The 12,638-nt window shown below is 37.3% G+C and overlaps 1 protein-coding gene across 1 annotated transcript in view; it reads left to right on the forward strand.

Annotated features, from left to right (window-relative positions):
* Positions 1–597, forward strand: part of HESX1 (HESX homeobox 1) — a 1,528-nt gene extending 931 nt beyond the window's left edge. Inside the window, 3 exon segments of the mRNA XM_057554962.1 lie at positions 61–162; positions 257–331; positions 333–597. Of these exon segments, the coding sequence (XP_057410945.1) occupies positions 61–162; positions 257–331; positions 333–356 (201 nt within the window). The 3' untranslated portion in view covers positions 357–597.
* The last annotated feature ends 12,041 nt before the right edge of the window (positions 598–12,638 follow it).

Raw genomic sequence — 12,638 nt, forward strand, 5'->3', positions numbered from 1 at the left:
TCTATTTTATGATGACATACCAAAGATCAACATTTTAAATAACTGCTTCCTTATTCTTAGATTGAAGTGTTGGAAAATGTCTTTAGAGTAAACTGCTATCCTGGCATTGATATCAGAGAAGACTTAGCTCGAAAATTGAACCTAGAGGAAGACAGAATCCAGGTAATTTTTAATTTAGTTATTACTCGTGGTAATTAAAATGTTAAGAATAATAAAATAACATTTCTGAGATCTGTTTTCTTTTTCTTAATTTTAGATCTGGTTCCAAAATCGGCGTGCAAAGCTGAAAAGATCCATAGAGAATCACAGTTTTCTCATGGCAAAAAAAAACCTTCAACACAGATCTCCTGGAATAGATAGAAAACTAAACATGGGGGAATTATCTTCCAATTGCGGAATATAAAGAATCAATGGGAATATCAAGTGTTAAAAATGTGATGTTTTCTTTTCTGTGTTTAATCTGAGTATTGTCTTTTTTTTCTGAAAATATATTGTAAATAATTACTATTATAACATGGTACCTATTATACTTGGGCACTTCTAGTTACAATAAAGGCCTTTCCTATATATTTTAATAAACATTTTCAGAAAAAGCCAGCTATTTTTTGTGAGCAAATTTAATCTAATAAATTAGGTTGCTAGAATCAGTAAACTCATGACTAATTGACTCCACAACTAATTGACTTCCATTTACAAAATAATTCAAGTCAAATAATCTGAAGAATGGCACAAAGTTGTGATTTGTTTCAATAAGTTTCCTTCAACTGCATTTTGAAACATGATTATACTTAAATATATTAGTGTGATTTATTCATGAATCTTTTGTTCCTCTTGATTTCTGGCATAAAGCAGTGAGAATTTCTCGCCATATATCAATACAAATCCTTACAGCATTCCAGTTTCAAGTTGTTTTTTTTTTAAGCAAAGTTATTATTGCCAAAGTAGAGATGTAAAATCATGAGTTATCTTATTCATGCCATTAGTATTGCATTGCACAAAAGAACTGAGCTACAAATAAATGCAAATTTTAAAATATTTTTCTAGTCCACTTAACGTACTTTACTTTCATTCCTCAGAGTGAGAATGATCATCTGGCTTGTATCTATTTCTAGTTTAGTGATTTCCAATCACCTGTATATTTTGTTTCAAGTAATATGTTGACTGAGGAGGTAAGATAACTCTCCTGCCTTTTGTATATGTTCTGACATTGTCACTGGAGATAATCAGGGCACTTTCTGGGCCAAAACTGTATTTTCTTTGCATTTGCCACTGTACCTGCCAGTTAAAGACAGGAATAGGATAAGATGCATCACAAGGGAGTCCTGCCACTGGAGATCTGGGTGTTTATTTAACAGTTAATTAATGGAAGGCCAAAGTGGATGTTCTTTTTGATATGAGCTGGAGAACGCTGACTTTGTTTCCTGGAAGCTGTATTTCAAGTTTGCCCATTTGGATTGAATTCTCCCTTGCTTGCCTTTTTTCCTTCCTATTCCTCTGCCCTTCTTTTGTCTCCTGGTGATGACCAGAGTGGAATAATTCTTGTTGAATTATTGAATCTATGCCCATTATATATTTTTTTCTTTTCTTTCATTTTTTAATTGCATGGGAAAGACTAGAGGAGTTTGTATCTTATTGCTGAGGAAAAGTAGCATGACTCAGATTTTAGAGCTTTTTAAAAATCATTTACTGAGAACAATTTGGGATAGAGAGCTCTGTGTCCCAACAACTGGTCAGCAGTAAGCTGTGCTTATCCTGTTTGACTATTGCTGAGATGAAGAGAGAGGAGGAAGAGAAGGGCAGCAGGGAAGTAACTGGAAGACCAGAAGCATTAAATGTTTTCCAACAAGTCTCTGCTGTTACCCTGTGGGGCCACTTTTTCTAACATAAAGAGCTGCTTTCAGTAATATTATAAAATTCAAAGCACTATTTATGAAATATATTAGTCACAATTTATCCACCAAGAGCTTTCTTTGCTCTTCATAGGTTCCTATGAAATCATATTAAGGTGGAGGACTGGAAGTCACCAGGAGTGGGTTGGACAGGAAAGGGTCATGTGATGGGTAAGCTTTTTCAAATAGCCATTTATTTTAATCCCAAAGGTCATGTTTACATACTGTAAACAATTCAAGCAGTATAGAAGTAGAGTAAAACCTCCCTCAAATCTCATCCTTCACAGATAACCATCATTAAACATTTTTGTAGATCTTTCTGTGTATAAAAGCATGTGTATATGTATACATGTATATACACACATGTGTATATATTTGTTGTTTTTGCTGTTGTTATTTTTTTAAATGTCATCACACTTGACATTCTGTGCATCTTTCCAACATCTTGCAGTTTTGGACATATAGCTCTGTCTCCATCTTAATGTTTGCTTGGCTTAGCAAGTCCTGTGTATAACTAACTATTTCACAATGTTAATATTTAAGTATTTTTGAACTCGTACTTTTCACAAATTGAGATTTTTCAAAGAGTAATCATAGGTTATCTAGAATTTATCTAAAATTAAACCTAACCCCCAAATCTGAGAAGTATGAGGATTCTGTATAAAATTATAGACTTTAGAAAAAAATGAAACAGCATCACAAACATTGATCAACAACTAAAAGTGCATTTAAATTTTTTTTTTTTTTGGCCACACTGCACGGCATGCGGAATCTCAGTTCCCCCACCAGGGATCGAACATGAGCCCTTTGCAGTGGAAGTGTGGAGTCTTAACCACTGGACTGCCAGGAAGCCCCTAAACTATTTTTTAATTACACAAACGTATCATACCTATAAAAAGTCTGGTGAGGAAAGAAACATAGTAACTCTAGAATATCATTATCTCATTTTCCAGTGACAGCTTAATATAACTGATTTATGTGATTCTAAAATTCAATTTTGTGTATAATTGAAATAAATTGTGTTTATAACCAAAGTTATGTATTTATAACTGAAATCATTAATAATAGAAATTATACATCTATAACTAGAACAAGTAACGTTTAGAAGTCAGAAAAAATTATAGAATTTGTAATATTAAAGAAGTAACTGAATGTAGTATGCATATCCTTTTATATTTTCAGATACTAATAACAATATCATTAAATATTGTGAAGTGAGTTCATAATATGTAAGAATATTCAAGAAGTAAGATAATATACAAGATCACTAGTGTACTTCCCCTAAAATCATTTCCAAAAACCTAAAAGATAAAAGGCTGATCTCGTTAAAGGAAATAATGGGTCAGTAACTCTTTTTAACAATTAAAATTGCTAGTAAATTGGAGAGAATATGATGATATTCAAGGGAAAAACTGGACTTCAGCTTTGAGGAAAACTCAAGCAAGATGAAAATGGAAATGAAAACCCCAGATAAAATTATCTTTCCCTCAAAACACGCAGGCTCTCTCTAATCCACAGCTTAACTCTGCTGCTAGTAATTCCAAGCCTTTGTCTCCATTAATGCCTAGGACAAGGTGAACAGTAGTAACAAATCAAACTAATGCAGTCAGGCTAATACCTGGAGCGTCTCTATTATCTGTCGACTGCCTAAATAAGGTTATTTGGTCTCCCGTAATGGCATTTGTCTCTTGTGAAGCCAGCCAGACAAAGCCCGTCCCTAACGAGTGCTGGTGGAAACAATGGCTGTGTGTGCTGGTGGTCAACTTTTTGAGTTAATCAGTGTTAATAGCCGCTTTCACCCCCTGCATCTTATCACACATTTATGTGAGTGGCATAAATCCCCCATTACCAAACCCAACACACAGCATCAACCTGGTCCTTGTGCTTACTTCTAGTCCGTTTGCTGTATGCTAGTCCATTTATTGATACTTGCTGTGGAACCCAAAATCAAAGTACGACAAATAGTGACTTGCTGTCTCCATTTCACTGAGCCCCATAGGACTAAAAGCCCCTCCATGTGCCTTTGGCTACATTTAATGTTCATCTTGACTGTTCTGTCTCCTGCTCGGGCACCAACCACAGCAGCAGAGCAGCCAAGGCAGCTCTTGGTGGCTCCCACACTCTACATTCCATTAGACTCAACTTTTGCATTTTCCTCCCTCCTATTTTCTTGTTTTCCACCCTTTTCTTTTTTTGCCTGCTAATGCCTTGGTAAGCTTGTTGGTGTCAACAGGCTTTAATGAGTCTAACAAATGAACTTTCAGCCTAAAAAGTTTATTGCTTACCTTCAGTCTAGTAAAGAGTTACCAACATGTAGGAACTTAGAGTTTGTTCTCTTCCTCCAGGCTTCCATGGGTGGCCTAGTGGGCTATCTCCTTTATTTAGCATTTTATGGCTGGGTGATTTCAGTGAAATAAATGATACCATAGTTTATGTCCTATTTACCACATCGTAAGCTTGCAAAAACTATGCACCTATTACATCTAGCATTGGTCAGGAAATTGCATAACAATTTGTCGTTTTTATGAGGCCCAACCGCTTTGATGGTTATTTATGGATTTGTGTTGTGCCACCAGCACTGGTCTTCCTTGATCTCTCTAGTTCAGTCAAGTCAGTCAATCAAAACATACTCACTGGAGGCAGCCTAGCCCTGTAGTCAAAAATCGGGCTATTGTCTGGTCACCTGGGTTCAAACCCCAGCAGCTATTTGACTTTGGGCCAGTTACTCAATCTCTTTAAGCCTCAGTTTCCTCATCTATAAAACGGGGATAATAATGGGACCTATTTCATAGAATCATTGGGGAAATTAAGTGAGATAATAGATAAGACTTAGACTGATGCCTGGCATGTATAAAACACTCAGTAAATGTTAACTCTTGTTATAATAATTTTTATTAGAAAAAAAATTTATTAAAAAATTTTAATGTGCTAGGGAATATAGAAGTAAAGGCAGTGGTCTAGAACATTGTTTTCATGTCTGGAACAATGTAATGCACATATTAGGTTCTCAATCAATAGTCTTAGAGCAGGGAAGCAGGGCTTCCCTGGTGGCACGGTGGTTGGGAGTCTGCCTGCCAATGCAGGGGACACGGGTTCGAGCCCTGGCCGGGGAGGATCCCATATGCCGCAGAGCAACTAAGCTCATGCTCCACAACTACTGAGCCTGAGCTCTGGAGCCCGCAAGCCATGGCTGCTGAGCCCACGTGCCACAGCTGCTGAGGCCCGTATGCCTGGAGCCTGTGCTCCGCGGCAGGAGAGGCCACGACAATGAGAAGCCCGCACACTGCAGCGAGGAGTGGCCCCTGCTCGCCGCAACTAGAGGAAGCCCACGTACAGCAGCGAAGACCCAACACAGCCAAGAATAGATTAAAAAAAAAAAAAAAGTCATAGAGCAAATGAAAACAGTTCTTAGTCTCCAGGAACTCACCATATGGTGGAGAGAAAACCTATTCAACAGTTATTTAACAAATACATTCATTCAGTGTCTGCTGTGAGCCAGTCACTGTGTGAGGCTCTAGGGAAGGAGTGGTGAACAAGTCAAACAAGGTCTCCGCTGTTTTGGGACTTAGCATACCCAGTCCCTAGCACAGTCAAGGCAAGTAGTTGGCCCACAATAGATGGTGAATGAATGAATGAATGAATGACAGAAAAAACACAGGGAAGTATATAATTAGGGACTAAATTAACGTGTGTAGATGGTTAGGACTACTGCAGACTATAGGAGGGGAAGGATCAGAGAGATGTGTAAAGATCAGTCCTCAACTTGTTGCCCATACTTGGATGCATCTGGGAAAAGGCTAAGGCTTAATGTGGGAAGGAGCTGGGTGTTGGTGGAAGGGTGAGGGAACAACATGTGAGAAGACTCGAAACCTGGACAGCATGAACAGTGGCCTCCTTAGGGTGGCAGGTGCCTATTGGCAGGGCCAACTTCATGGCCATGGAACCCACGCAGTTACACAGGGCCCTGTGCTCAGAAGGACCCTGCATTTGGTTTAATGCTCTGCTGTTGCCATCTTGAAATTCTTAAGTGTTTGACCAAGAGGTGCCACATTTGCGTTTTGCACTGAGCCCCTAAAATTCTGTGGCCAGTCCTCCCTATTGGAGGTAGATACAGAAGAAGGCCAAGGAAGTAAAATTTGATATGGTGGTAAATAGTGAGCCACATTTGGCTATTGAACTAGTGTTGCAGCATGGCTTAGGAAGATAGAAGCAGGACACAGGGAGAAGAAAAAGGCTGGATTGACGGGATCAACCTATCTGCAGTTGCAGTACGTGCTTTTGAAGTTGTTGAGGGCCTGGATGAGGGTGGGGTGGTGAAGATGGAAAGAAAAGGGGAGATTATAGAGAGACAGAAGGGAACTTTGGCAGGTTTTGAAAACTAAGTATGTGGGAAAAGGAGAGAAGAGTGAATTAAAAGTGCTGCAAGCTTTGGGACGTTTGAAGATTACTAAATATGCAAGAACTGTATCATATTTAGCCCACAACTTACACACTCAGGCAGCGGGCTTTACTTACCCACTTTTACTTCCGATGTTATCATGAGAAAAATTTTTTCTTAGCAATTTGCAAAGTAATCCCTGCAAATAATTTTGCAAGTAATTATCATCCTACAAGTAATAACAGTAACTCTGCTAACAAATTTTTCTCATGAACTACAATTCTTTGATTGCTACGTGGTTTTCCCACTGTACTCTAGCTTTCTAAGAGGGTACCAAAGCTTTAAAACATTTGAAAATCATTCTTACTAGGAGATGAACAGTAGAGAAAAATGTTAGAAGTATTTTAACAAGGCAAAAAATTCCTGCAAAATTAAATGAGATCCAAAATGGTTGTGTGTGTGTGTGTGTGTGTGTTAGATATAATAAGCATGGAAATCGAAATTTAGGGAAAATTTTACCTTTTTGATGAGTTATCTCAAAAATTCAAACTGTATTCAGAAAATAACAAAGCTTTTAAGTACCTTTAAAGATGACATTGCTTCTTTGCACTATTACTGCAAAAATGAAAATCTTTTAATTATTGCTTGTTTTACCTCATCCTAACATTGAGTAGAATAACTTTTTTCAACTTTTGCTAATTTCATAGATGAAAATTGGTTTCTCGTTATTTTAACTTGATTGTTTGAGGTTTAACTTTTTGTATGTCAACTGATATCTTGTATTTTCTCACTTGGTCAATCCTACTTCACCTATTTCTTTCCTAGCAGTCTGTGGTATGTTGAGTCATTGTTCACAATTCTTCATGCCCTCCATATTTTAAAATTATTCACCCATATTCTTTGCCATGTGGCCTTCCAGTACCACTCATTATTGAGAGCACAGTATATTTTCCCATCCCATTGATGTTGGGTTTGGTCATGTGATTTTCTTTAGCCATTGGAATGTGGAGAGAAGTGATACTGTCCCAGTTCTAGGATGAGGCTTCAAGAGACAGTGTATCTTTCCCCTCGCCTCCTTGCCTTCTGCTATTGCTAAGAGAGGAACATACCCAAAGTAGCAGCTGCCCCTTTAGGCTTGGCTCCATATTGAGAGTCGTGAAGCACACTTGAACCCAACCTGCAGTCTGCAACCAAGCCTAGCCAACCCGCCTACATTCTCCCCAGTCCCAGACCTGTGAGAGAGTTTTCAACCACCAAGTTTGAGGGCTTATAAAAACAGCATTACTGTACTAGTACGGAGTCTGATAGCTTTTCTTGTTGATTTGTAGCAGCTAGTTATATAGTAAACATTTGATTACCATATTTTAACTCATAACTTCTTAACATTTGCCCTTTTTGCAGATAGAAATTTAAATTTTTTAGACAAATATCAGTCTTTCCTGTATGATTTTTTCCACTGCTTTATCTGACACCTTCCCATCCCTGTGATCACCTAGTGTTCTTCTCATTTATTAAGTTATTTCTATGGTTTTTAGATCTCTGTTACTCTTTTTTTAGTCCATCATATCTTTTTGCATAATGAATAGAATGAATAGAACAAGGCTTCTCACCAAAGTCATAAAGGTGAAAGATGATGCTGCTAATAATATAAACAATAATTAATACCACCATTTATTAGGTGCCCACTACGAACTAAGCAATATGGTATTTCACATGAATTATCTCATTTAATTTTCATAACAGCTCTGCAAGGTAGATACAGTCAACCCACTTCAAAAATAAGGAAACATAACCCAGATATTTTTATTGTGATTTATTATCCCCATTTTACAGATGAGCAAACTGAGGGATACCGAAAGACTAAATAACTTTAGGGCCACACAGCTAGCAAGTGGCTTAGCCAGGATTCAGGCAGGGCAAGTTCTGTCCAACTCCAGAGTTGCCTCCCCACACTAAGCCTTCCAGCAGACATAGTCACAGTCAGATGTCAATACCTAGAAAAATACACTGAAATTTTATTTTCTTCCTTTCTTTTTTTGGGGGGGTGCCAGTATGAAATATGAGTGTTTGATAGCTAAGGTAATCAACATCTCTTAAGTTTCAAGAATCCCTTAGAAATAATACATTCTCCAAATATAAGTGGTATTTTGGCTAGAGAATAGGTACATCCTTGTGTGTATAAATATTAAACCTTACAATTTAGATTTAACAAAATCACTAGATTAAAGTCCTTTTCCCCTAAAATAGCCATAAGAAATTTGTAGAAGGAATCCAGATGTACTCATTCATATAGAAGATGCCGGTATTCCACTTACAAAAACCATGCTAATAGAGTTTTAAAAAATAGAATGTAGAATAAAAAAGAAGCAAGTTACCAAATATGTATATTATAACATCATTTCTGTAAAAAAACAAAAGTAAACTAAAATAAATCTGAGTGTGTTTAAATGCAGGGACAAGATCTGAAAGGATATGTAATAAGTTGTTGAAGCTATAACAAGTGGTTACTATAGGGAGGGCATTAAGGGGAGGGCCGGGGGGGGGTTAATTTTTACTCCTTTATGTGGCTATGTGTTGTAGGATAAGGATTAGGAGTAGGGGCTCTGAAAGGGATTCGGTTAAAAGCACCACCAGAAAGAGAAAGTCTAGAAAATGCAAATCAAAACCACAATGAAATACCACTTCATACCCACGAGGATAGATATAATTTTTTAAAAAGATAGATAATAACAAGTATTAGCAAGGATATAGAGAAATGAGAACCTAAGACATTGCTGTTGGAAATGTAAAATGGAGCAGCAACTTCAGATATCATTTGTCTATTCCTCAAAAAGTTAAATGTAGAGTTACCATATGACTTACCAGTTTTACTCCTTGGTATATACTCAAGAAAACTGAAAACATATGTCCACACCAAAACTTATACATGAATAATCATAGCAACATTATTCATAGTAGCTAAAAAGTGGAAACCACCCAAATGACAATCAACAGATGAATGGATAAACAAAATGTGGTATAGCCATACAATGGACTATTATTCAGCCATTAAAAAGGAATGAAGTATTGATACATTCTACAACTTTGAAAACATTATCCTAAGTAAAAGAAGCAAAATACAAAAGGCCACATATTGTATGATTCCATTTATATGAAATGTTCAGAATAGGCAAAACCATGGAGAGAGAAAGTAGGTTAGTAGTTGCTAGGGGCTGGAAACAGGGATGGGGAATGACTGCTAATGGGTATGGGGTTTTTTGACGAGTGATGAAAATGTTTTCAAATTAGATGTGCTAATGATTGCATAACCTTGTGAATATACTTTAAAAAACCACTGAATTGTACACTTTTTTTTTTAATTAATTAATTTATTTATTTTTGGCTGTGTTGGGTCTTTGTTTCTGTGCAAGGGCTTTCTCCAGTTGCGGCAAGTGGGGGCCACTCTTCATCGCGGTGCGCGGGCCTCTCACTGTCGCGGCCTCTCACTGTCACGGCCTCTCCCGTTGTGGAGCACAGGCTCCAGACGCGCAGGCTCAGTAGTTGTGGGTCACGGGCCTAGCAGCTCTGCGGCATGTGGGATCTTCCCGGACCGGGGCACGAACCCGTGTCCCCTGCATTGGCAGGCAGATTCTTAACCACTGCGCCACCAGGGAAGCCCCTGAATTGTACACTTTTAAAGAATGAATTTTATGGTATGTGAATTATCTCAAATTTAAAAAGAAAAGGGAAAGTCCATCTTTTTAAATTATCTCAAATTTAAAAAGAAAAGGAAAAAGAGTCTTAGTAAATCAAAGAACTGATTACAGGGAAGGGACTAAAAAGTGTACATGAGCAGCCTTTGGAAAGGCAGTGCTTTGGGGGAGAAAAGGGTAAAAAGGAAGGGAGAGGAGATTGTATGGGGAAAAGGAGCTGGAGGGAGAAACTTAGGATTCTACAAGACAAAAGAAAAACAAGAATATCTATGTTAATCTATGATAATGAACCTATATATAAGAATCAATGAAGGGCTTCCCTGGTGGCACAGTGGTTAAGAATCTGCCTGGCAATGCAGGAGACACGGGTTCGAGCCCTGGTCCGGGAAGTTCCCACATGCCACGGAGCAACTAAGCCCCTGCGCCACAGCTACTGAGCCTGCGCTCTACAGCCGGCGAGCCACAACTACTGAGCCCGTGTGCCACAACTACTGAAGCCCGTGCACCTAGAGCCTGTGCTCCACAACAAGAGAAGCTACTGCAATGCGAAGCCCGCGCACCGCAACGAAGAGTAGCCCTTGCTCGCCACAACTAGAGAAAAAGCCCATGCGTAGCAGCAAAGACCCAATGCAGCCAAAAATAAATAAATAAATAAATTTATTCCAAAAAAAAAAAAATCAATGGAAAATATATATAATGCAGTGATGATAGGAAAATTCATATCACTAGCCACATATATCAATAAAAATGAAAGAATGCTAGTAAATTATTTTCCAATCTTGAGTCAGAAAAGAATTTTAGAATAAACAACAACAATGAAGTCAAGGATGGAAATAATAAAGGTAAGATAAAAGCAGAAATTAGTGAGTAGAGAAGAGGAGAATAACGTATCTAAATAAGTCAAAGTCCTGACTTTTGGGGTGGGAAAAGTTAAAATAGATAAGCCACTCGCTAGCTAAATCAAGAAAAAAGGGAGAAAACGCAAATATACAAAATAAGAAATGATAAGGGGAAATAGTAATTTAAACAGAAGAAAAATAATTTTTGTATAAATTTATTTATTTAATTTATTTTTGGCTGTGTTGGGTCTTCATTGCTGCGTGCGGGCTTTCTCTAGTTGCAGCGAGCGCGAGCGGGGTCTACTCTTTGTTGCGGTGCGCGGGCTTTTCGTTGTGGTGACTTCTCTATTTGCGGAGCACAGGCTGTAGGCTCGTGGGCTTCAGTAGTTGTGGCAATCGGGCTCAGTAGTGGTGGCTCGGGGCTCTAGAGCGCAGGCTCAGTAGTTGTGGCACCCGGGCTTAGCTGCTATGCGGCATGTTGGATCTTCCTGGACCAGGGCTCAAGCCCATGTCCCCTGCATTGGCAGGCGGATTCTTAACCACTGTGCCACCAGGGAAGACCCAACAGAAGAAAATTTTAAAATCATAAGAGTTTATTTGGTAGACCTTTGAGCAATTACATTTAAAAACATGGACAAAATGGTGAATTTCCTTTTAAAAAACCCCAGAGTTTACCAAATTTGATTCCTTTAGAGATAGAAATCTTAAATGCACCAATTTCTGTAGAAGAAACAGAACATCATTCCACTAAGAAAAACACCAACTCCATATGGTTTCACAGAGGAATTCTATTGAACCTTCAAAACCTGGTAGTCCCAATGCTACATAGATTACTATAAAATATAGCAAATGAAAGAAAATTTCCAAGTTATTTTTATGCAGCAAATACAACATTGATACCTAAATCAAATGAAGTTGATTTTTAAAAGATAATCAAAAAAAAGAAAAGAAAATCACAAAACTATTATCAATTGTGAATATTGATGCAAAAATACTAAATAAAATATTAGCAAACAGTATCCAACACCATGTTAAAAAATAATACACCATGACCAAGTAGGATTTATTCCAAGAATGCAAGATTGGTTCAACATTAGGACAACAATTGGTTCAACATTAGGAAATCGAATAATACAATATACCATATTAATAGACCTTAGGAGAAAAATCATATAATTTTTATATCCATTGATCCCAAAAAAAGCCTTTGTCAAAATTTTACATCTATTTTTGTTTAAAAAAAAAACACTTATGAAAGTAGAAATTGATGGGTACTTTCTTAACATAATGTATTTTATTTCACTGGGAAACACTAAGGACATTTCCACAAAGATCAGGAATGAGGCAAGAATATCCCTATCTCTATTACCAGAAATACCAACAAGGTTCTTTATGGAGCTAGAAAGTTAATGTTAAAGTTCCTATAGAAAAATAAAAATGAACAATAGTAAGGGAAACACCAAAAGAGAAATCTACAACAGCCCAACTGGACCTAAAGACATTCTATTAAAACTGTAATTTTTAAAATATTCTACTGGCACATGAATAGACAAATAAATTTATGGGATAGAATAGAAAATTCACATATAGACCCAAATGCATATAGAAATTTAGTAAATAAAATCATGGGGGCAAAGATGAACTTTTAAATAAATGGTACTGGGAAAACTGGATAGCCATTTGGAAAGAAATTAAATGAAATTTATGTCTCATACCATACACAAATGGGTTTGAGATCGAAATATTAAATATGAGACCACACAAGTACTAGAAGAAAGCATTTTTGATTTTTTTGAGGAATCTCCATATTGTTTTCCATAGTGACTGTACAAATTTACAT

This window comes from Balaenoptera acutorostrata, chromosome 10 (genome assembly GCF_949987535.1).
Source record: "Balaenoptera acutorostrata chromosome 10, mBalAcu1.1, whole genome shotgun sequence".
NCBI classification, from domain to species: domain Eukaryota; kingdom Metazoa; phylum Chordata; class Mammalia; order Artiodactyla; family Balaenopteridae; genus Balaenoptera; species Balaenoptera acutorostrata.